The 26,530-nt window shown below is 41.1% G+C and overlaps 2 protein-coding genes and 1 long non-coding RNA gene across 5 annotated transcripts in view; 1 reads left to right on the forward strand and 2 right to left on the reverse strand.

The window, feature by feature from the left end:
* Positions 1-8,425, reverse strand: part of LOC110523921 (homeodomain-interacting protein kinase 3) — a 44,180-nt gene extending 35,755 nt beyond the window's left edge. Inside the window, exons 1-2 of one of the 2 annotated variants that reach the window (XM_021603083.3) lie at positions 7,834-8,425; positions 808-2,005 (exon numbers count right to left, since the gene is read on the reverse strand). In XM_021603083.3, coding sequence (XP_021458758.2) covers positions 808-2,003 — 1,196 coding nt within the window. In that variant the 5' untranslated portion in view covers positions 2,004-2,005; positions 7,834-8,425. Of the gene's footprint in view, positions 1-807; positions 2,006-7,733 lie in introns of both variants that reach the window. The other variant, XM_021603074.3, reaches the window with a different exon arrangement.
* Positions 1-26,530, forward strand: part of LOC149985523 (uncharacterized) — a 509,038-nt gene that overhangs the window by 373,483 nt on the left and 109,025 nt on the right. The window lies entirely within an intron of this gene.
* On the reverse strand, positions 13,568-25,721 carry tcp11l1 (t-complex 11, testis-specific-like 1). Of its 2 annotated transcripts, none has more exons than XM_021603103.3 (11): positions 25,582-25,721; positions 25,280-25,382; positions 24,088-24,235; positions 23,627-23,759; positions 23,335-23,455; positions 22,357-22,577; positions 22,034-22,170; positions 21,255-21,418; positions 20,369-20,550; positions 19,957-20,129; positions 13,568-19,737 (listed from the first exon to the last, which is right to left on the reverse strand). In XM_021603103.3, the coding sequence occupies exons 3-11, from the start codon at positions 24,206-24,208 to the stop codon at positions 19,523-19,525; spliced, it is 1,467 nt and encodes a 488-aa protein (XP_021458778.1). In that variant the 5' UTR covers positions 24,209-24,235; positions 25,280-25,382; positions 25,582-25,721; the 3' UTR covers positions 13,568-19,522. The 2 variants fall into 2 exon arrangements, with proteins under 2 accessions (XP_021458778.1, XP_021458770.1); XM_021603095.3 differs by having other exon boundaries at positions 25,280-25,386.

Genomic DNA, 26,530 nt, shown 5'->3' on the forward strand with positions numbered 1-26,530 from the left:
GTTCCCAATACCAAGATGCAGATGGAAAGAAAATAAAATACCTTGGTGCCGTGTTCTGCACACACACACACTCTAAAACAGAGGAACGTCCAAATGTCTTTCTCTGGTCTCTAAATGTGCGTTTACACGCAACATTCTTCCCCCCGCCTACTGACCTCTCTGGCTATATGCAGCCAAGCCATGAGAATAAACTGGCTTTCTAAGCTCTTCATAGACCAGTACCATTTCTGAGAAGCACCATTACACCGAAGCGGGTCACGGAGGTATGTTACGTAACACTGTTTCAACATTTCACATACTTGTTAAATTGGAAGCGTAAGGCCTATATATGGTAGTGGCCAAAAGGATTAGACATCAAGAATTTTCCATGTGTCTCATCCGGAAACATGTAAAACATTAAAGGCATTCTTGTTCATGTAAACATTTCTGTTCCTTCAACAGGTTATGTAATGTAGGCCCATTTGGGTGTGACCGTCTGATGGTTAACAGAGGCAGAGCACGGAAAGCGTTTGCATGCCGTCAAGCTCCCTCTGAAAGATCTGCAGGTTATTACAGGGCCCTTTGTTCATATTGCATAATGGACTAAATGCATAAAGCTCTGGACAATAGACTAACCCTTGTGAAATGCTAACCCTGTATCTTGAACTGGTCAGTGCTTAATTGGTAGCCTAACTGGAGTTGTGCTGATTTGTCATTCCAACTTTTAAAATAGTTCTATGAAGATAAAGGCATAAACACTCTATTCATGTAGTCAGGTCACAGTACTAAACTGTATTATTGTGACGTAAAAGGACAGGCCCAACCTACCTGTAGTAGCGTGACTGCAGGTACGTGGAACACACAGCTTTGGACACGTGGCTGGCCGAGCCAAAGTCGATCACTTTCACCCGGTAAGGTTGTCGCACCGGGTCCACCAGCATGATGTTCTCTGGCTTCAGATCAGCGTGGATCAGCCCCAGGCTCTTGAGCTTCTTCAGCGCAGTGGCCACCTGCTGTAAGACCGGCCGGATCACCTTCAATGGCAGTGGGCTGAACTTGTTCTGCTTGAGGAAGTCATAGAGGTTCTGCTCAAGCATCTCAAACACCAGACAGGTGTGGCTGCGGTGCTGGAAGCACTCAAAGGCCCGCACCAGGTTATGCTGATCTGCATTCTCGCCACTCAGACGGGCAAGGATGCCCACCTCTATCTGGCCCTGTCGCGCGTACGATGGGTGGTTCTTTAGGATCTTGATAGCCACAACCTCTCCTGTGCCCCGCTTCCAACACTTCACCACCTGTCCGAAGGTGCCGCGCCCCAGGAACTCCAGCACCTCGTAAGTGTTCTTCATGGAGCACAAGACCTCGTGCTGCACCAACTGGTAGTCCCCATCCCCGACCACATTGCGAGCCCCAGTCCCTCCCCCATTCTGTTTGCGGGGCACTCCCCCCACCGTGTTCCCTATGTTAGTTTGCAACATGGCAGGTATCATGGAAACGTCCTCCACTATCTGCATGGCTTTCCCACTGTTCTCTGGGTGCTCACCCTGACGTTTCAGCCCACATTGCAGGGGGCTTTTCAATGAGTTCAAACCTCCCTCGCTCTCTATCTCCTCACCTCCTTCACTGCTGCTTCTCTGGCCACAGTCCCCTCTGGCCAGTCTGACTGCCCCTGTAGCTCCACTGCTGTGCCGGCTTCTCTGGACAGTTGCCTTGACGGGGGGACCCTGGTCCTGGGTCCGAGGTGTTTTTTGGAGCAACTCACTGTGTACTACTTTCAGGGATGCAGTGGCCTGCAAAGATATGTCCTGCCCACTCAGGAGTCTACCAGATGTTGAAGTTTGTCTTAAATGGAGGATATTGGTAGGCTGGGCAATGCCAAGGTTTATTCCAATTATATAGGTCGACAGGGTCCAATCATAAAAAAAAAAAACAGCTGTTGAACTCAACTCTGTTTCTTCACACTGCAAAAGGCACTCGTTTGTGTTTGATAAACATCTGGTGGGTAGACCAACATTTGAGGCCATACCTGTAAGAGAGAAGGAATGGGAAAGATTAGTTTACAACTACCGCACCTCTTGTTTTGCAGGCAATAACTATCCAAAATACATTTTTCACGCTATATAAAACGTAGCCAGCCACGTTGTTGTTACGTGGCTGATTGTTAGGCCATCAACACAACTTCCAACAAAAACTGCTATCGAGGAGGCAATTAGACATTTCAGTTAGATCAGATAGCATGTGGTTTCCAGAATTTCCATTGGTTCTCCATAGCAAGCTCTACCGGGGCGCATTCAGCAAAAAACTAAAACCATATCAATGTAATGAGGGGGGAATCCCATCCCTCTGTGGGCAAGCTATGGTGTGTCTGTCTCACTCAGGCAGGAAAAGCAGAGCAAGCAAAAAAGGGGACTACAGTAGATTGGGGGGGGGGGGGGGGGGGGGGGGGGGGGCTTTATTCAAACAGCAAACTATGTGGCACTCTAGACCACATGCAAACAGACAGCCAACCTGCCAGCCTGTCAAAAGCTAACATTTCAGCATTACCTTTTAAAATGTCTCATCTTGTCACTATAGTCTCTGGAGTACCAGCACTTGTTAGATCATCAAAGTTCGGAAACATGAATGTTTTAGCTGTGCTGCGGATTCTATCAGAGTGAGTGACTGCGTCAAACAGTATGGAAAGGTTTTATGCTGACATGGCAATAGTTACACCATGGGGTACAAATACAGTGCCTTCAGAAAGTATTCATACCCCTCGACTTATCACACATTCTGTTGTGTTCCAGCCTGAATTCAAAATAGTTGAAATATTTTTTTTGCTGTCACCCATCTACACACAATAACACATAATGACAAAGTATTTTTTTTTGTTTAGCCAGTTAGCCAATTTATTGAAAATTATACAGAGATCGAATTTACATAAGTATTCATACCCCTTTACTATGACGCTCCAAATTGAGCTCAGGTGCATCCAATTTCCTTTGATCATCCTTGAGATGTCACAACTTGGAGTCCACTTGTGGCCAAATCAATTATTTGATTTCGAAACACCTCTCTATAACGTTCCCACAGTTGACCGTGCATGTCAGAGCAGAAACTATACCATGAAGTTCAAGGAACTGTCCATAAATTGAGTGTTTTCAATAACAGTGGTCTTCATCATTGGGAAATTGAAAAAATACAAAACTACCCAGACTCTGCCAAGAGCTGTCTGACCAAACTGAGTAACCGGGCATGAAGGACCTTGGTCAAGGAGGTGACCAATAACCCAATGACCACTGACAGAACTACAGAGTTCTTTGGCTGAGATTGTAGTCCTTCTGGCATGTTCTCCAGTCTCTACAGCACTTCAACAATCTGGGCTTTATGGGAGGCCAGAAGAAGCCACTCCTGAGAAAAAAAAACACAACAGCACACCTTCAGTTTGCAAAAAGGCACAAAGATTCTGTGGTCGGAGAAGACAAAAATGTAACCCTTTGGCCTGATTGCAAAGCACTGTGTCTGGAGAAAACCAGGCACAGCTCAACGTCCATCTAACACCATCCCTACCATGAAGCATGGTGGTGGCAGCATCATGCTATGGGGATGCTTGTCAGCAGCAGGGACTAGGAGATTGGTACAGCTTGAGGGAACAATGAGTAGAGAGACAAATACAGGCAAATCCTTGATGAGAACCTGCTTCAGAGAGCAAACGACCTTAGACTGGGGCAAAGAATTACATTCCAAATGGACAATGACCCCAAGCATACAGCCAAAGAAACACTGGAATGGCTCCAGAACACGAATGTAAAACTCCTTGAGGAGCCCAGCCAACTTGCATGCCATTTGAAAATCACTGTCCACAGCTACTCCTAAACTAATTTAATAGAGCTTGAGAAAATCTGCAATGAAGAATGGGAGAAAAATCACCAAATCCAGATGTGCAAAGCTGACAGATATACCCAAGACGACGCAAAGACGTAATCATCGTAAAAGGTGCTTCTACAAAGTATTGATTCGGGGGTGTGAATACTTATGCAATTGAGATATTTCTACATTTTCAATAGTTTCAAAAATCATGTTTTCACTTTGTCATGGGTTATTAAACAAACAATCTTGAATTCAGGCTACAACAAAATGTGGAATAAGTCAAGGGGTATGAATACTTTCTGAAGGCACTGTATGCCATGTTCAGACAGAGGAATGGGTGTGTCTTTCTTATTGAAATGGATTTAGTTAAGGGAGGGGCACGGTTAATCAAATAGCCGAACAGACGTTAGTAGATTCCTGTCTCCAAAAAGCACCTGTTGTGTTGAACGATTTAAGCAAATAAACACCAGGGCGATTAATTGAAGATTTACGGTACTTGAGATATATTGTTTACTCTTTTCTGCATGATAGAATAATATTGAAGACATCAAAACTATGAAACATATCAAATCATGTAGTAACCAAAAAGTCTTAAACAAATCAAAATATATTTGATACGAGATTCTTCAAAGTAGTCCAAATTTTTGATTTTTGGTTCCAATCGATGGGTCTTTGTGAGACGCAGAGTAGGTGAACAGATGATCTCTGCATGTGTGGTTCCCACCGTGAAGCAAGGTGGTGGTGTGATGGTGCTTTGCTGGTGACACCGTCTGATTTATTTAGAATTCAAGGCACACTTAACCAGCATGGCAAACACAGCAATACGCCATCCCATTTGGTTTGCGCTTATCAGGAGTATAATTTGTACAACAGGACAATGACCCAGGACGTGTAAGGGATATTTGACCAAGGAGAGAGATGGAGTGCTGCATTAGATGACCTGGCGTCCACAATCACCCGACCTCAACCAAATTGAGATGGTGTGGGATGAGTTGGACCGCAGAGTGAAGTAAATGCAGCCAGAAAGTGCTCAGCATATGTGGGAACTCCATCAAGACTGTAGAAAAAGCATTCCAGGTGAAGCTGGTTGAGAGAATGTCAAGAGTGTGCAAAGATTTCATTAAGGCAAAGGGTGGCTACTTTGAAGAATATAAACTATATATATATATTGATTTGTTTAACACTTTTTGTTTACTACATGATTCCATGTGTGTTTTCATAGTTTTGATGTCAGCACTATCATTCTACAATGCAGAAAATAGTCAAAATAAAGAAAACCCTGGAATGCGTAAGTGTCCAGACTTTTGACTGGTACTGCATTTATAGGCCTAACAATTGAAAGGCTTTGTCTAAATTAAATTATCCTTGACATTTTTACCAACAAGTATACCCCATGACATTTGAAAGTCTTAATTCAAACAACTTTTGAATGCCATTTTTATAATGGTGCATTGAACTATTGCTGCGCATTTAGCCCCCCAGGCTGCCCTGACATTAGTATGCTATTTCCCCCACTTCAAAAAGCAATTACAGGCCCTCACCTAACGGTTTTCACAATACCTGACAGATGAACACAACACTCACCCCAAAAACTTGTTACATAATCAGTTCTGGTGAAATCTGACTTTTCATTCTCTGTTGCTTTTAGCCAAACTACAGAAGAAAAGCAGCATACCCGCTGTCTAGCATTTACATCAGCAGTCTCCAACAGGTTAATTACGCACTACCAGTAGCTCGCCAAACAATTCTGAAAGTACATGCAATTTTCACATGTTCCACCGACAGAAATACTTGCCCCAAAACCTTCAATTAAATGTTAACTGCAAAGAAGGCTTACCTGGCAGAAGTATATCATGAATAAGTGTATCTATTATTTGCAAACGTTGCCATGAAATGAACAGCAGCAGTTCAGAACTGTCACTAGACCAGCAGATTAGACAGCACATTGTTCCCTCACTAGATCTGCAATGTAAAAAGGGCTAGAGGTGCAATTTAAATGATTCCAGATCTTCTGATGTGATTTAAGCATTGACAAGGACTCAGAACATCAAATTTTGATGTTGTTTCTTTAAGAGGGGCGGCAGGTAGCCTCGTGGTTAGAGCGTTGGGCCAGTAACCTAAAGGCTGCTAGATCGAATCCCTGAGCTGACAAGGGAAAAAAATCTGTTGTTCTGCCCCTGAACAAGGCAGTTAACCCACTGTTCCTAGGCCGTCATTGTAAATAAGAATTTGTTCTCGACTTGCCTAGTTAAATAAAACAAGAACAATTGTAATTTTTACTGAAAAAATATTCTACAAGGAAAAATATAAAACAATCAGATTCTCTAGTTGTTTATTAGCCACTATTTTATCAGGTATATTGACAGAAAACAGAGTGCACTTCTTCTTGTACACTAAGGACCCGGAGAAAGAGTTTCTAGGGAGAGTAGAAGAGAAGAATGTGCCTATTTGAAAGGAAAAAATTAATCAAAATGAGTAGCTCGCAATAAGTAAAACCTTTTTTTTTTTTAAGTAGCTCTCCTGTTGGAAATGGTTGGAGACCCCTGACAAATATCATTCTGATTGCTCGAGAGTCAGTAGCTATTTTATTTTGTATTTTGACAATATCCCCAAAAAGTAATATGAATAGTAACATAATATTAAATGCCCATCCCTACTTCAGTTCCTAATTTAAAATAGTAAAAACAAACATAACAAAAAGCATATTGCTAGTTGCATCACACATGAACTGAAATGATGTCATCCTGCCAAAAAAAACAGTGCAAAATAAAATAAACTGATTACCCAATGAAAAGGTTCACTTCACACTCAGGGGTACCCTGTGGTGATATAAATCAGAATAGCAAGTCTTCATTCTTTATCATTATTTACATAAACCTTGTCCAACACTTACTAGTTACCACACTAGCTAAGTACAAAAACAGTGTCAGCTGCAATGCCATCTGTCCATACACGCAGAGGCTTGATACCCCATCATTGGTAGGAGACCCTGGTCTAGTGTTGAATTACACTCCTCACCATTTCAGGATTGTAAAGGCTGCCTGCTGTAAGAGGCCACTAGTAACTAAGTCAAATCGAATCACTAGTGACTGACTGACCTTTCTGTGTAAGTAATCAACAAATGGGTGGGGGTGCAAACTGAGGACGGGTATGGGTGGTTGATAAGGCACCTGTTGACAACGTAGCTTAAAAGTAATTTCAAGTAAGTAGCTAACGTTAGTAGTGCCAAGGCAGAAATCCAATAGTATGTAAATTATATAAGGGAGTTCATGTTTTAACTAACTATATGTCTGAGGGATAAAACATTGTTATTATAAGTTAGATGGCTGGTGAATGTAAGCGTTCATCTTGTCAGTTAACGTTATGTCACAACAAGAGGAAGGACATGACTGGGACTTCTCGTTCCCCCCGAGTGGATTACTACTCAGAGACAGTGTGTGTGCAGTAACGTTACTGTTGCTATTCCATACAATGTAGTTAGTTAACGTTAGCCTTTCCATGACGTTGGCTAGCCAGCTAGATGGTAGGCAATAATTAAAAATCACCCAAAATCAGATAATTAAGATGTCCATTGGTTTGTATGTACGAATCAAAAATGCAACCCATGCTGACGAACAAACGTCTTGCTAACATTAACTATTGGCTAGCAACTAGCTAGCTAGTTTGACAGATTTGCTAACGTTAGCTAGCCAACGTCTACATTAGGCATTGAAGTCAAACTGAGTAAAACTAACAAACTAGCTATTTACTAGTTACGAAATGCATTGAAATTCGCACAAATGGCTTGATAATTTTTAACGTTATGATATATAAACGTTTGCTATCTTTATTAACAGTAGTTAGTGACAGAATACAGTCAGCAGGGCTTCTCTGAACATGCTAACGAGTTTAACAAGTACCCACACCATGCTCAGTCTGCCTGCAATGCTGCCATCTTGTTCTCCTGGACAACGAGGCTTTCGATAAACCCCCAATCTCACACATTTTAAACTCCAAATAACTCACGTATTACACCGTTAAATGAAACCAGTCTTCGTCCACGGCGTAGTCAACAACTGCCAGTTTCGCAAAAAAAGTGGCTCTTGTTTTCGTTTAAAGGGTAACGAAGCCCATATTTCTAATCTTTGTTGGAACCAGTTATCCCAGAGGCCGTGCAGTTTCAGCACTTTGCTCGTTATTTCATCAACTAGCACTAGCTATGTTGGAAGCCAGCAGAGAAAGTCTCCCCACCCCATTGCGTGTGCAATGTTTAAGAGTCATAGAGCAAGACCAGAGAAATCAACCATCGACACATTACGAGCTGACTTCTGAGCACGATATCGTCAAAGCCGCTGGCAGAGTTCTTTTTGCATGGCCCGGTTCCCCAAGGGAGCGGAGTTAACTGATATTAGACCATTCCATTGGTCCTTAAGGGAAATCACCACTCACCCGGGGCACCGGGCCAAGCAAAACGAACTGCACCAATTATAATCTATAAAGAAAATAACATTTATGAAACATGATTTATAAAAAGTTTTAAAAAAAAGAAGAAAACTGACATATTTGTGCAAATATGAACAGTCCCCATAGTCTCAGTCACGTGATTTATTTCCTCAGTTCCTTAAATCCTATTATACATCAGGTGGTTCTGAGCACTGAATGCTGATTGGCTGAAAACGGTGGTATATTTAAGCAATAAAACTCGAGAGGGTGTACTACACCCACGGCTAAGAGCTGTTCTTAGGGCAACGCAATGCAGAGTGCCTGGATACAGCCCTTAGCCATGGTATATTGGGCATATATAATAAACCTGAGGTGCCTTACTGCTATTATAAACTGGTTACCAATGTAATTAGAGCAGTAAAAATAAATGTTTTGTCATACCTGTGGTATACAGTCTGATATACCACGGCTTTCAGCCAATCAGCATTCACGAACCACCCAGTTTATAACAGACCGTAGACCATGCATTGGTGAAAAAAAATGTGATTTTACTGTCCTAATTAGGTTGGTAATCAGTTTATAATAGCAATAAGGCATCTCGGGGATTTGTGATACATGGACAATATACCACGACTAATGGCTGTACACAGGCAAACTGCATGGCGTTGTGCTTTTAAGAACAGCCGTGGCATATTGGCCATATACCACACCCCTCATTCTTATTGCTTAATTAGAGTATCAATTTCAAAATGAACTTTAGTTACCTCCAATATCTAATGCAATTAATGCAATTCTATTGAATCTATTTTCAACAGCAAGGTGAAGACCCCACCACATAAAACATCATAAATAGGATTTGTTTGTTCAGTGCAAAATGCAACAAAATATTAATAAGGACATTTTTGCATTCTATCCATAGCTAATAATAATAATAGTAAAATAATAATAGACTGTGTTATATTATGGGAAATTCTAAAATAACCCTCCCAGGCCCTCAGAATGCCCTTCGGTTTCAGCAAATGATAAAAAGAGAACACCTCTGTAATTTCCCCACAGCAATACATTAACCTTTTCCTAGATGATAGCGCTGGCCACTTTAATGTATGAATAAACTTGATTTGAATGTCTGTTTCAATATTGAGTATTGTTTCCCTCTGTTGTTAAATATGTGTATTGCATGTAAACTCCACAGTGAAGGCTCTGCTAGTCCCAAAAGCATGGGGTTTAAAACAAGTGTAATTTTTCAGCAAAGGAAATATATATACACTACCAGTCAAAAGTTTGGACACACCTACTCATTCAAGGATTTGTCTTTATTTGTACTATTTCCTACATTGTAGAAATATATTTATATTTTAAATATAAATATATTTTGTATTTGAGATTCTTCAAAGTAGCCACCCTTTGCCTTAATGACAGTTTTGCACACTCTTGGCATTCTCTCAACCAGCTTCATGAGGTAGTCACCTGGAATGCATTTCAATTAATTGGTGTGCCTTCTTAAAAGTTAATTTGGGGAATTTGTTTCCTAAATGCCTTTGAGCCAATCAGTTGTGTTGTGAAAAGGTAGGGGTGGTATACAGAAGATAGCCCTATTTGGTAAAAGACCAAGTACATATTATGGCAAGAACAGCTCAAATAAGCACAGAAAAACAAATGTCCATAATTACTTTTCCTCCACAAGAAAGGAAGACCCAGAGTTACCTTTGCTGCAGAGGATAAGTTCATTAGAATTTACCAGCCTCAGAAATTGCAGTCCAAATAAATGCTTCGCAGAGTGCAAGTAACAGACACAACTCAATTGTCACACACTGATCTGTTTCACCTGTCCTTGTGCTTGTTTCCACCCCCCTCCAGGTGTCACCCATCTTACCCATTATCCCCTGTGTATTTATACCTGTGTTTTCTGTTTGTCTGTGCCAGTTTGATTTGTTTGTCAAGTCAACCAGCGGTTTTGTCTCAGCGCCTGCTTTTCCCCAGTCTCTCTTTTTTTTCCTCACCCTCGTGGTTTTGAACCTTGCCTGTCCTGACTCTGAGCCTGCCTGATGTCCTGTACCCATACCCCACCTATGGATTACCAACCTCTGCCTGCCTGACCTGACCCTAACTGCTGTCCTGTACCTTTGCCCCACCACTCTGGATTATCAACCCCTGCCTGCCTTGACCTGTCGTTTGCCTGTTGTAATAAATATGGTTACTTTGACACAATCTGCATCTGGGTCTTACCTTCAGACCTGATATCAACTGTTCAGAGGAGACTGCGTGAATGAGGCCTTCATGGTTGAATTGCTGCAAAGAAACCACCAATAAGAAGAGACTTGCTTGGGCGAAGAAACATGAGCAATGGACATTAGACCAGCGGAAATCTGTCCTTTGGTTTGATGAGTCCAAATTTGAGATTTTTGGTTCCAACCGTTGTCTTTGTGAGACGCAGAGAAGGTGAACGGATGATCTCCGCATGTGTGGTTCCCAAGGTGGAGGAGGAAGGGTGGGGGTGCTTTCCTGGTGACACTCGTGATTTATTTTGAATTCAAAGCACACTTAACCAGCATGGCTACCACAGCATTCTGCAGCGATACACCATCCCATCTGGTTTGGCTTAGTGGGACTATCATTTGTTTTTCACCAGGACAATGACCCAAAACACCTATAGGCTTTGTGTGGGCTATTTGACCAAGAAGGAGAGTGATGGTGTGCTGCATCGGATGACCTGGCCTCCACAATCGCCTGACCTCAACTCAACAACAATTTAAATGGTTTGGGATGAGTTTGACCGCAGAGTGAAGGAAAAGCAGCCAACAAAAGCTCATGAAGCTGGTTGAGAGAATACCAAGAGTGTGCTGTCAAGGCAAAGGGTGACTCAAATTTAACATTTCTGATTTAACACTTTTTTTTGGTTGCTACATGATTCCATATGTGCTATTTCATAGTTTTGATGTCTTCACTATTATTCCACAATATAGTAAATAAAGAAAATCCCTTGAATGAGTAGGTTTGTCTAAACTTTTGACTATGTATACTACTGTTTGGGGTCACTTAGAAATGACCTTGTTTTTTAAAGAAAATCACTTTTTTTCCATTAAAATAGCATTAAATTGATCAGAAATAGTGTAGACATTGTTAATTTTGTAAATTACTATTGTAGCTAGATGCGCCTGATTTTGAATGGAATATCTACAGAGGCCCATTATCAGCAACTCCTGTGTTCCAATGGCACGTTGTGTTAGCTAATCCAAGTTTATCATGTAAAAAGGCTAATTGATCATTAGAAAACCCTTATGCAATTATGTTAGCACAGCTGCAAACTGTTTTCTAAGTGACCAAAAACTTTTGAGCGGTAATGTCGGTTAGGACATCTACTTTGTGCATGACACAAGTCATTTTTCCATCAATTGTTTACAGACATTATTTCACTTATTCACTGTATCACAGTTCCAGTGGGTCAGAAGTTTACATACACTAAATTCTCTGCCTTTAAACAGCTTGGAAAATTCCAGAAAATGATGTCATGGCTACAGAAGTTCTGGTAGCCTAATTGACATCATTTCAGTCAGCTGGAGTTGTACCTGTAGATGTATTTCAAGGCCTACCTTCAAACTCAGTGCCTCTTTGATTGACATCATGGGAAAATCAAAAGAAATCAGCCAAGACCTCAGAAAAAAAAAGTTAGACCTCCACAAATCTGGTTCATCCTTGGGAGCAATTTCCAAATTCCTGAAGGTACCACATTCATCTGTACAAACAATATTATGCAAGTATAAACACGCAGCTGTCATACAGCTCAGGAAGGAGACGCGTACTGTCTCCTAGAGATGAGCGTACTTATGTGCGAAAAGTGCAAATCAATCCCAGAACAACAGCAAATGACCTGGTGAAGATGCTGGAGGAAACAAAGTTACAAAGTATCTATATCCACAGTAAAACAAGTCCTATATCGACAAACCTGAAAGGCCGCTCAGCAAGGAAGAAGCCACTGCTCCCAAACCGCCATAAAAAAAAGCCAGACTACGGTTTGCAACTGCACATGGGGACAAAGATCTTACTTTTTGGAGATGTGTCCTCTGGTCTGACGAAACAAAAATAGAACTGTTTGGCCATAATGACCATTGTTATGTTTGGAGGAAAAAGGGGGAGGCTTGCAAGCCGAAGAACACCATCCCAACCGTGACGCACGGGGGTGGCATCATCATGTTATGGGGGTGCTTTGCTGCAGTAGGGACTGGTGCACTTCACAAAATAGATGATGTGGATATATTGAAGCAACATCTCAAGACATCAGTCAGGAAGTTAAAGCTTGGGTCTTCCAAATGGACAATGACCCCAAGCATACTTCCAAAGTTGTGGCAAAATGGCTTAAGGACAACGAAGTCAAGGTATTGGAGTGGCCATCACAAAGCCCTGACCTCAATCCGATAGAAAAGTTGTGGGCAGAACTGAAAAAACATGTGCGAGCAAGGAGGCCTACAAACCTGACTCAGTTACACCAGCTGTCAGGAGGAATGGGCCAAAATTCACCCAACTTATTGTGGGACGCTCGTGGAAGGCTACCCAAAACACTTGACCCGTTAAACAATTTAAAGGCAATGCTACCAAATACTAACTGAGTGTATGTAAACCTCTGACCCACTGGGAATGTGACGAAAGAAATAAAAGCTCAAATAAATCATTCTCTCTAGTATTATTCTGACATTTCACATCCTTAAAATAAAGTGGTGATCCAAACTGACCAAAGACAGGGCACTTTTACTAGGATTAAATGTCAGGAATTGTGAAAAACTGAGTTTAAATGTATTTAGCTAAGGTGTATGTAAACTTCCGACTTCAACTGTATATATACAGAAATGTTTGTTTCCTCTAAACAAAAAAATAGATCGTTCTCACCTGAAAGTTGTGTGTATGTACTGACATTTATGCTGTATCCGTCCACTAATACAGGTAAGGCCTGTCCGCTCATTAGGCAGGATAATGCGGCAGACTGAAGAGGGTGGCATTTTCTGAGCTAAACTTACCAAGACGCACCTTCAACAACACATACAAACCTCACTTAATTCTGACCAAAAACAATGACAATCTCTCTCAACCAGTGGCATATGGGCTAACTAATAGATGCAGGCACGCACACGCGTTCATGTTTTTAAATGTATGTAAATTGTATTATTTTGTCTGTAATGTCTTTTTCCTTATGTGTCGGACGCCAGTAAGACTAGCCGACGCCAATGGCGACAGCTAATGAAGATCCTAATCATATCAAAGTCACAAAAAGGCTGCAAACTAAATTCAGCAAAGGCTTGACAACCAACACAAACCTGAAAACAAATAAATATTCACAGGATTTATTGAGTGCTTCATGTTCGGTGCTTAACATTGCTGATAGGTAATTACAGCCTTACACAAAATAAATAACATTGATGTGATAACACTTTATGTAACAATACATAGCCACGGGAAGATGTTTGGGGGTGGGAGTGCTGCAAATTTGGGAGAAAAACATTTCTTCTGGTGTTACAGACTGCTGTATCCGTCCACTAATACAGGCAAGGCCTGTCCGCTCATTAGGCAGGATTATGCCTACGGCGGCAGATTGAAGGTGGCAATTTCTGAGCTAAACTGATCAAGACACACCTTCAACAACACATAAAAACCTCACATAATTCTGCCCAAAAACAATGACAATTTCTCTCAACCTGTGGCATATGGGCTTTTTAAGTGAGTGCTGATGCCGCCGTGTAATACACAGTGGCCACTTTGTCAAAGGCAGGGGCGCAAGAAATGTTGCTTGTCCATTCCCAGCATGCGTCTCCATGGTGCTGTTGGACAACTGCATCACTGCCACTCTCCAACGTTCCGCCAACAACAACAAATAATCTGACATAAATCATAGCAGATATCAAATATGGTAGAAAGAGTATGCGGCCTTTTCTGTGGCCTACAGGCTGGAGATAAAATTGTACGACAATGTAATGAGACAGGCTATTTGATCTGAAATCGGCATGATGTGTCTAACATAAATGGTGCCCAATAAAAAAATTAAAAAATAAACATTGCTGACAAGTTGACAAAAAACAGATCCTAAAAACAGGACAGGTCAAAGTAAAATGGACAATATGGAATGGATAATCAGGCTACTCAACTACTGCTGTCCAGGAGCTTTACGCCGTGGGCTAAATTGTCATGAAAAGTGGTTTCAAGTTTGCATCCTTCAATTTTTGACGAGCTGATCATTACATTTGAGTCACTTAGCAGACTCTCTTATCCAGAGAAACGTACAGTAGCAATTGGGGTTACGTGGGCAAATCAAGGGCAAATCAACAGATTTTTCACCTAATCGGCTTTGGGATTCCAACCAGCGACCTTTCTTTTACTAGGCAAACACTCTTAACAACTAGGATACCTGCCACAAAAAAAGAAAATACTTACAGTGCACTCAGAAAGTATTCAGACCCTTTGACTTCTTTTTCCACATTTTGTTATGTTACAGCCTTATTCTAAAATTGATTCAATTGTTGTTGTTTTTCCCCTTATCAATCTACACACAATACCCCATAATAACAAGGCAAAAAGAGATTTGAGTTTTTTGCAAAAATGTGATGGAGTGCTGAATCAGATGACCTGGCCTCCACAATCACCCGATCTCAACCCAATTGAGATGGTTTGGGATGAGTTGGACCGCAGAGTGAAGGAAAAGCAGCCAACAAGTGCACAGCATATGTGGGAACTCCTTCAAGATTGCTGGAAAAGCATTCCAGGTGAAGCTGGTTAAGAGAATGCCAAGAGTATGCAAAGCTGTCAATGCAAAGGGTGGCTACTTTGAAGAATCTAAAATATATTTTGATTTGTTTAACACTATTTTAGATACTACATGATTCCATATGTGTTAGTTTTGATGTCTTCACTATTATTCTACAATGTAGAAAATAGTACAAATAAAGAAAAACCCTTGAATGAGTAGGTGTCCAAACTTTTCATTGGTAGTGTATATTTTAATTAATCAATTTTTTTCCCCCCAGCTTTTTCAGGGGGTGCTGCAGCACCCTCGGCACCCCTATTTCCCACAGCTATGCATTGAAGGAGCGTTAATGTTGCATGGAATGAGTCAAAAGGTCGATGGACATGCAGTAGATGTTGAGAAAACAATAAGTTAAACAGTAACATCAAGCTCTTACAGTATATACACATTTGCATGCACGACTGGTTTTATCTGCATCTATAGCTAGGTTTCCATCCAATTGGGGACAGATTTTAAATGCCAATATTCAAACAGTCTTAAAAACAATATGTACATTTTCCCACCACAGACGTTTCCATCCAATTGGCAAGTGGCCAATAAATGGCCGTGCCAAATGACGGAGTGGCGATTAAAACATTTCCATCGCATTTGCAACTCTACTGATGGTTTTGTCACAAAAATGTTGGTGTAACATTGCGAATGTCCCATTCTGGCAAGTGCATGGGCGCTCTAGCCAACAGCTCGCACTCGCAGATACAGTGTGGGTATAGCCTACTACATGATAAGATTATTATGGACAAAAGAGCGAGATATTATTTTCATTTGTCAAACGGCAGACAAGCATCAATTATCATGTCAACAGAATTAAGACCCCCGATAGGTATTGGAAATGAGCATCAAGCTCATCACCGTGCACTTTCACCACCCAGTGAAGTTCATAACTTTCATCGGTCTCCAATCCAAAATGAAATCTAGAATCGGCTTCCTATTTCACAACAAAGCATCCTTCACTCATGCTGCCAAACATACCTTGTAAAACTGACTATCCTACCGATCCTTGACTTCGGCGATGTCATTTACAAAATAGCCCCTGAAACACTCTACTCAGCAAATTGGATGCAGTCTATCACAGTGCCATCTGTTTTGTCACCAAAGCCCCATATACTACCCACTACTGAGACCTGTATGCTCTCGTTGGCTGACCCTCGCTTCATATTCGTCGCCAAACCCACTGGCTCCAGGTCATCTATAAGTCTGCTAGGTAAAGCCCCGCCTTATCTCAGCCCACTGTTCACCATAGCAGCACCCACCCGTAGCATGCGCTCCAGCAGGTATATTTCACTGGTTACCCCCAAAGCCTATTACTCCTTTGGCGCCTTTCCTTTCAGTTCTCTGCTGCCAATGATTGGAATGAATTGCAAAAATCACTGAAGCTGGAGACTCACTAACTTTAAGCATCAGCTGTCAGAGCAGCTCACAGATCATTGCACCTGTACATAGCCCATCTGTAAATAGCTCATCCAACTACCTCATCCCCATATTGTTTTTTTGCTCCATTGCACCCCAGTATCTCTACTTTCACATTCATCTTCTGCACATCTATCACTCCAGTGTTTAATTGCTAAATTGTAATTACTTCGCCATTATGGCCTATTTATTGCCTTACCTCCCTAATCTTACCTCATTTGCACACACTGTATATAGATTTTTCTATTGCGTTATTGACTGTAAGTTTGTTTTTCCATGTGTAACTCTGTGTTGTTGTTTGTGTCGCATTGCTTTGCTTTATCTTGGCCAGGTCGCAGTTGTAAATGAGAACTTGTTCTCAACTGGCCTACTTTGTTAAATAAAGGCAAAATAAATTTGAATAATTTGTATTTTATGTAGCCTAACCAATAAATTGCATGCTTTCCTGACTCGTAGTGGGAGGATCACAAAAGATCATTACGTGACTCCAATATGATGGTTATTGTATCAATATTTGCATATAAAAACATTTCCACTGCCATTTCTCACATAATACATTTTAGACACAAAAAGATCCCCCACCTCTTGTCTAGCGTATTTTGTTTTGTCGAGATATGAAAAGTTTACAGACAAATTTGCTGTTTCCATCAGGCCTGTCATTACATTTTTTTTCCCCCAACATGTACTTTACTCACATAAAAAGGTTGGATGGAAACCTGGTTTGCCAAAAAGCAAACAGCGCTTGTAAAAACATGGTGTTTTAGACTCTCTCACTCTCCATATCTCGACCATATCTGCTGTCTCAACCTCTGAATGCCAGTGGTGGAAAAGTATTCAAACGTCATACTTGAGTAAAGGTAAAGGTACCTTAATATAAAATGACTCAAGTAAAAGTGAAAGTCACTCATTAAAATAATAATTGAGTAAAAGTCTAAAATTATTGGTTTTAAATATACTTAAGTATCAAATTCCTTATAGTAAGCAAAGCAGACAGATAGCCTTGGGCACACTCCGACACTGACATAATTTACAAATGAAGCATGTATTTAGTGAGACCGCCAGATCGGACGCAGTAGGGATGAGCAGGGATCTTCTCTTGCGTAAAATTGGATAATTTTCCTGTCAAAATGTAATGAGTACTTTTGGGTGTCAGGGAAAATATATGGAGAAAAAAGTACATTATTTTCTTTAGGAATGTAGTGAAGTAAAAGTTGTCAAAAATATAAATAGTATACCCCCCAAAAAACCTAAGTACTTAACACCACTGCTGAATGCTTGGCTATGACAAGCCAACTGACATTTACTCCTGAGGTACTGAACTGTTGCAACCTCTCTACAACCACTGTGATTATTATTTGACCCAGCTGGTCATCTATGAACATTTCAACATACTGAAGACCAATCTGGCCTTAATGGCTATGTACCCTTATAATCTCCACCTGGCACAGCCAGAAGAGGACTGGTCACCCATTTGAGCCTGGTTCCTCTACGTTTCTTCCTAGGATCCTGCCAGCGTGCTTCTACATTTGCATTGCTTGCGGTTTGGCGTTTTAGGCTGGGTTTATGTATAGCACTTTGTGACATCTGCTGATGTAAAAAGGGCTTTATAAATACATTTGATTGATTGTATGGTTCAGTATTACCTTTTGTCCTTTCAGGAAAAATTGTTAACATGTTTAAACAATTACCAAATCATGAATCTACATCTGGTCACATGAAGGTATGCAAGGCACCAATCATGATCACTGTCAATAACCAGGTTCCCATCCAACCTTTTTATGCAAAGTACATGTCAGATAACAAAAATGTTATGACAGGTCTTATGGAAACAGACAATTTTCCAGTGAACTTTCCAAATGTTGACAAAACTAAATACGCTAGACATGGTGGGATTTGTGTTGGTACAATGAATTATGGGAGAGATATCAATGGAAACACTTTTATGCGCAAATATTGATATAATAACCATCACATCGAAGTAAACTTGGAGTCAAACGATGACATGTTGTGGTCCTCCCACTACGACTCGTAGGGAAAGCATGCAGTTTATTAGGCTACAGATTAAATCAATTATAATGAACTTCACAGGGTGGTGAAAGTGCAAGGTGATGAGCTTGATGCTCCTTTCCAATAAATATTGAGGGTCTCATTCTGGTGACATGATCATCGATGCTTGGCTGCTGTTTGACATATAATCTCGCTATTTTGTCCTAATAATCTCATCATGTAAACTATACATGCGCTCTAGCCAACAGCAATGCCAATACCAGAGTGGGCACACTCACTATATAATCCAACACTTTCTTTGTGAAAACCATCTGTAGAGTTGAAAATGCGCTGGAAACCCAACTAACTTGTTTTAAAAAAAAAATGTATTCAGTACGTGGGAATTTAACCACAAAAGCTATGTTTAGTTGCACTACATCATCACGCACGGCCTTTTATCTGTCAATCTGATGGGAACACATGTCTGGTGGGAAAATGCGCATATTGTTTTATGCAGATTTTAGAATATTCGCATGAAACTCTGTCGCCAATTGGATGGAAACCTAGGTAGCGATGTGTGCTTTACAGTATACATAGCAGTTTACAGTGGAAATAAATATCCAACAAGGGGGGCCTCTACACAAAAAGTCCTCTTAGGTTCTCACCTTTACCATCAAGGACCACTTTGGAAACGTGTATTAAGGAATACTTTTTAGTGTTATCTTCTGGGAATAAATTCTACATCTTGTTGTATATGTTTTTTAAACAATTCAATTCATGAGTAGCCAGTTACCAAATAGTTTCCAGATGCTATCACAGAACTCCTTATTTAATGCAAGTAAAAGAAAACATGCAGTTTTGTGTTATTCCTTTTTTTTTTTACCCGTGTTTGTTGTACCAATCCAGAAACAGACACACCATCATCAAATAAGTAACATGTGAATGCAACAGCGCTTGTTGTATAAGTATTTTGATATCAATTAATACTGGCATTGTACAATACTGTCATTATTACATTATCTTTAGCCATACAATGGAAAGCATGGATAACCTACAGTGATCCCATTTTAATTAACAGTTCAGTGTTAAAGCCTAGGTGTCATTACTTTCTCCTTCTTGCACAATCTCCTGAAGGATTTTTTGGTAGAAAGGGGAATAAACCAACTTGTTGAAGTGGACCAGACGGCCAAACTTCATGGCAATCTCTTCCAGCTCTTTGCTGACTGGAGCTAAGCCCCCTGGCAGGGTTGGAGCACTCCTGTGACTGGACTCCAGGAAGGCAAGCAGGTAAGTCTGGATGCGTGAGCCTGAGTAAGGAAAGAATGTTCATGCTCAGAGGGTTAAAGTGACACAGTAGAGCAACAAACTAGGTATGCTATCATCAAAAGCAGATCATGTCATTGGCATGACCACACATGTAAACGATGATCAAAGAATAGACAGATACAGACCCAAACTATATTTTGCACAGAACTTCATTCAGGGGAATGGGATTGGCAAAATACATTCAACTATGGTTAGATTACCTATAAGCCTGCGGATGGCGTTGTCTGGGAGAGTAACAGCCGAGATTTGGCCTTTCAGAATGCTCTGCCGGTTGGTGGAGAACGGGGAGAAGCCATGCTCAGACAGACGTCCACTTAGCTCCACACACATCCTCTCTCCAATGGTAGCCAAGGCTTCATCTGCAATGAAAGACCTTCAGACCAAAGTTAAGAGTTGGGCGAGTTCATAAATTCAATGAATGAGAGCTCTGGGTATTACGTTATTTCAACTAGCCTACCTGGTTAAAAAAAGGTGAAATATATACATGTATTTCTTTTTAAATGTATGACAAACAAGAGTAGTCACTATGCCTAATGTCGTAGACCATGGTTATGAGTATATTCAAGGGTGTGTATGATCATTCCAACGGTGTGTGTTTAAATGTGTACTTACGGCATGTGCATCTCTGTGAGCAGAACCCCGATGGTCCTCTTCAGTCTGTCCATAAGGCCTGGCAGGCCTGAGATGGCCTCTCCCGTGGTGTTGTACACTATGAGCAGCACAGACGCCACCAGAACCAGCTGCTCCAAGTCCTGCTGCATTTCCTGGAAACGCACCTGGTCCATGAGAAGAGTCTGAGAACATATAAAAAAGTGATGATTTGATTTGGAATTTTAAGACCACTTTAGGTATAAATAAATATATATATAGATCTGAATATTGAATTTGGCCTTTACTACTATATCCCATAGTAACGCATTGAAGAAAAACATTCATAAATGGCAACAAAAAAAAAAAGACAGTCAAAAAAGAAATAATAAGGAATAAGGTTTTGAAGTGTCTGTCCTTTATCTAGGAAATATAAGAAAGCTCAGGAAATATTGTTGTTTTTTTTGACATACAGTACTTAACCCCTTATTATTGTTGGCACAAAACGACCTCCATACTTCCATTCATTTGTATGGGTTACCTTCAGACGAGTCCCATGGGGTCATATTAGTTTGTAGCCCAAACGGTTTGGACGTTACAGACAGAAGTTGGCAGATAAGCGTTACAATTCAGATGCTACAGATGTTTTCGTGAGATGATCTGGATTGTTTCATGGTCTGAATACCGCTGTAACTCAGCCCCCTTCCACCGCAGATGCGGAAGGCCAACATTGGCGAATGCTGTGGATCCAGGCGCAGCCAAAAAAACTGATATCTCTACCTTAAACTGATGGATTTTAATGGGATTTTTTATATTGATTATGTTACTTACGACACACAGGTGCATCAATAGACTTAAGGATTATTAACCACTGTTAGGCCTGTGTAAGGTGTATGACAGACAAGCCTACCTCAGGGAAAGGATCAGAGGCGTGGTTCCATTTAAGCAGACACAGGTAAGCATGGTTGTGCACAGCGAGAGGAGTGGGTAAACCACCCGCACCACCCGCTTGATCTTCATGAAGTACTGATTTAGCAGAGTCTTGAAGCCACTTCTCAGTAAAGTCTAAGGCGTCTGAAAAAGTCTGCATGTTACTCCACAAACAGTTACATCATCTACAGTAAGAGCCAGCACAGCATAGCTTAGGTAGGATTTTGTTCAACCAGTGATGACTGAAGCAACCAGTAATGTGATGCGAGACGCCATCTCCCTCACTAGCTTTAAGCACCAACTGTCAGAGCAGCTCACAGATTACTGCACCTGTACATAGCCCACCTATAATTTAGCCCAAACAACTACCTCTTTCCCAACTGTATTTAATTTATTTAATTTATTTTGCTCCTTTGCACCCCATTATTTTTATTTCTACTTTGCACATTCTTCCATTGCAAAACTACCATTCCAGTGTTTTACTTGCTATATTGTATTTACCTTGCCACCATGGCCTTTTTTGCCTTTACCTCCCTTCTCACCTCATTTGCTCACATTGTATATAGACTTGTTTATACTGTATTATTGACTGTATGTTTGTTTTACTCCATGTGTAACTCTGTGTCGTTGTATCTGTCGAACTGCTTTGCTTTATCTTGGCCGGGTCGCAATTGTAAATGAGAACTTGTTCTCAACTTGCCTACCTGGTTAAATAAAGGTAAAATAAAATAAATAAATAAATAATGATGTCCTCCTTACTGGGTTGTTTTTCAACAAACTCCTGGAATTTCTTCCGTTCGTACTCAACGGATTGCTGCAGGAGGTGGGGTCGAATACTGCTGACTGCAAAATTGGCCATATCAAGTTTCATTTTATCCATCACTGGAAATATCGCCCTATGAGAGAGAGTATGACAATTTTAAAGTAGTGACAGGGATGAAGACATTCCAAGCACAAATCTTAGCAAAATAAGGCTGTATGTTAGAATGACAAAAAGAGGGAGACATCAATTGTGTCACGTTAACATACCATTCAAAACATAACCCCATTACAGCACTAAAAAGAAATGACTGCCGATTTACTTTAATAAAGGCACAAGATCTGTGATTTCCCGAAGCTTCCTGATTTCCTCGTCCCGGCTCGGAGCGCAGAGTGAACCCATCATACCAATGACAAACTCAACCACCTTACTGATGTCCAGAGCTCCGTTCTCTGCCTGCTGCTGGATCAGAGAGAGGTCTAGCACCTCCTCAATTCGCCCCCTCAACCGACCATGACCCGGAAGCAGAAAGGACAGCAGGGTCTATAATGGTAGAGAAAGTGACCGTTTAATGAAAATTGCTCTTCTGAATGATAAAACATTGATGCGGTAAAGAGGTCAATGGAATTCGACCAAAACAAGTTTCAAGATGTAATGTCACATGCACAGGTACAGTGAAATGCCTTTCTTGAAAACTCAAAACCCAACAATCAAAAACAATGTATTACTAGAAGAAAAATAAAAAAACGAGAAATAAGAATAGGAAATATGGAAACATGTGGGGGAAAGATGCCGTGGGGGGGAAGATCACGAATCTCCTCATTGCACTCCAGCCAAATTTGCCTACATTTAGGCTATTGTTTATACTGTACGTGAATTTCGCACTTGAGGTAAAAATCTGATGCTTGTATGGCCTTCAACCCCAAAACATATTCATGTCATTGTCACCAATCAACTGCAGTTACAGTTAAAAAACGACTTTGAATACCACCCTATGACCTCTCCATGCTAGCTATGCTACCAGCTCATACGAACTGGAGTTAGCATTTAGCAGTCACTTTTTCTAAACCTGAAAAGGCACTACTAAATGTTATGCAGCGAAGATATATTCAAATAGGACTTTAGCAACCACCCTTTGGGCCTGATACCGTACATTAATCGTGACGGACTTGACGAATATTTACTTTGTTCGATCAGAATTGTTGAATGTATGCCAATCAGGCGTCATTCTTCTATCCCCCACGGTCTGCGGTCCGTAGACCTCTTTACTGCATCTATGGCCTAGCAACAGCTGTCTTACCTCTTTGATCTCAGCAAGAAGTTTGATGGCGTGATTATATGATGGCGGGTTCTCACTCAGTTGTCCCTCCAGAACGTCCCAGAATGCTTTATGCATAATATCCTTCACCCTTTTTTCCAAACTGGGAGCATAGCAAGAATAAACACTTAAATGGCAATTCAAAATGCAAAAACAGTATATTTACAAAATTGTGGATGATAGCATCAGTACATCAGGTCTTATAATTGTGCATGGCACAGCAATCAGAATACATAGTGACATCCACTTCTATAAGACTACCCATTGAGCTCACCTTCCTTCTGCTGGCTCTGACGGCTTCACCTGGAAGTCAGTATTCACTACGATCTCATGGGCCAGGGCCATGTTGGTCACACCTTTCGCCGTCTCCATGAGCTCCTCCGCTGACACAAATCTTGGTGGGCTGGCTGTGAAACAGGGGAGCAATGGCAACAGGTTAAGTAGCTCTAAAAAGGGATGTGGACCAACTTATACTTAAATTACATATTTTAGTTTTAGACTTCAAGCCTTCAAATAGTACACCTGCTTTTGAACCATTAAGGAAGCTGGGTTGTAGCTAGACACATAAATTGTCAAAATCATATTTTTTTGTCGTTTCAGGGAGATTTTTTTTTATTTTAACCCTAAACCTAACCATTGTCCTAACCTTAACCCACATTTCCTAACCTGCTACAAAAAGTAAATTATGTTTGAAACTGTATACCATCTAGTTCCCACCCTGTAGGTGCTACTCACATTGTGGGGTGTTCCCTCTGTGAGGACTAGGTGTGCCTCTCCAGACTCTCTTACTATGGGACTGTTCAGAGGAGTCAGTTCTGTCCTCTCCACCCCCAGGTTTGTCAGAGTCCTTGGGCATGTTGCTCCTCTCACTTGAGTCCCGGGACTGAAAAATGTAAGTTGGGATAAATTAGGATAAGAAACATATTCAAATACTTTCCGTTGTGTGATGGCTGACCACCCGCCTCTACGAATCAGAGAGTGGAAGACTCCTCTCTCGTCTCTAACACGTAGGCTCACTTTTTGTGTACAGTCCCATCACAAGTCAGACTGTAGAATAAACTTCCCTTGAACATACTTCACACGTGGTCCGCAGATTTTGTCCTTATGTAGGAGGTCATCTGAGCCAAAATAGCCACAGAGTAGTGTTGTTAACACTACTTTCAGTACATGGCCTGTAAATCGGTTTGTATTTTCAATGCTGCCGCAATTCACACGCGATTTGCACAATATGTCAACAATAGCCGAGTTTAACCAAAGCACAGACCAAAAGGTGTCCCACACAATCATCCGGCAAATTCCCACACAATCAGCTGATTGCAAGGGAAGAGCTTTGGTCGAGAACATTTGGTTACATTCGGCTATTGTTTACATACTGTGCACCACGTGAAATGCATCAGGAGATGGAAAACACAAGCAAGCAACAGAACCTAACGGCGCCGCAAAAAACTCGGGTAAACAACACTTTCCTGTGGTTATCTCCTACCTCCAAAAGGACCAACAGCACGGACAACCGATAAAGTACGTTTAAATATCACCGTATTCAACATTCTGGCTTGTAGAGACAGACTACTGCGTTAATTTTTATTTTTACAGCGACGTCTTTCAGACTGATAGCATGGAGTAACCATGGTAACATGCTGATGTTAAGACAACCTGACGCCAACACAAGCATTAATTAAGACAACCTAAGGAAGCCAGGACATCGCACCATCCTAATGGTGTGATTGCAAACAAAAACAATCAGAGCTCTGTGGCGTTTGGTCATAAGATCACTGGCGCATAACAAATGATGCACAGTTCTGTCAAGGCTAAACCAATAGTGTGATTTCAATGACATCACCGAGTCCTTACACCTCGACAGCAGAGACAGCCTAATTTACGTCATGAGCTAGCAAGCAAAAACACTATATTATTGTGAGCAACATACCGTATACTGTGGTTAGCTAGCTTGCAGGGTAGATTTCTTCGGTCCGACTTTTGCCAGACCTGAAGTGAATGGACAGTCGAGTGATGGAGTAGTCGTCTCTCTGCTGGCTGACAACAAAACAATAACGTGTGACAAAGCGATTCGTTACCTACTGCCTGACTTTCATCAGCTGGCTGCTAGGCTAACTATAGCTTCAGTGCAACCAAGAGTTTTTTTACAGCACAATGTAAAAACTATCTTGGTTGAATCGAAGCCAGGCTAGCTAATGTTACATGTAAAAGAATTAGAATCAATTTGGTTACCTAATCAAAGTGTACTTCTGGCATGGTGAAGGAAGTTACATTGCTAGCTAAATGCGTTGTTGATCTCTGGTGAAAATGAAGAGAAGTCTTCCGGCAGTGGGTTGGGCCAAAGTGACGTCGAACTCGTCGTGAGGTCCCTGCTAAATAAATTATCAGATGGAAGATGGCTACAATGTTTATGACTGCAATGTGTCCCTCAACACAAAAACACGGAAACTTAAAGTAAAATAAGACTGATGCAAGCAGAGTTCTCCCACTCGAGTTAAATTCAAATACCATCCATCTCCATGCATTAAAAAACGTGGATTATTTAAATGCAATTCATAATGCATGTTTACAAAGTTTATCCTAGGCCTATACAAACATGTACAAAGTGTGATCTTTTGACAACATTGAAACTGGCTACACACTGACAGCAGACATATAAAGGATGCATTTCTTCTCTTTGGCAGAGTACTTTGGATCAGTGGAGGATGGTGGGTGCAGGGCCGATTCCAGGCATAATCGGTCGCTTAGGAACCCCGGCCGCTAGGTGGCCCCCGACCAAAATTATTAAATATACACTGAATCAAATTATGAACGCAACATGTCAAGTGTTGGTCCCATGTTTCATGAGCTGAAGTAAAAGATTCCAGAAATGTTACATACGCTCAAAAATAAATCTCAGACTTCAGTGTATTCAAAACAACTGGGAACTCAGAAAAAAACTAGCTCCGACTGGTAAAAATCTATTTGAATTGTCAACCAACTCGGGAACTTCTTCTTCTTTCTAGAGCTCTGACTTTCCGACCTGAATATCACTGACGTCATGATTTGACCTTGTATTTTTTTGAGTTCCCAGTTGTTTTGAACGTGGCATTTCACCCCTACTCTTACGATAAGTATCATGGGATCTTTAGTGACCACAGAGAGTCAAGACAACCATTTAACGTCCCATCTGAAAGACAGC

Source organism: Oncorhynchus mykiss, chromosome 1, assembly GCF_057628025.1.
Source record: "Oncorhynchus mykiss isolate SJ-2025 chromosome 1, ASM5762802v1, whole genome shotgun sequence".
Lineage (NCBI taxonomy): Eukaryota > Metazoa > Chordata > Actinopteri > Salmoniformes > Salmonidae > Oncorhynchus > Oncorhynchus mykiss.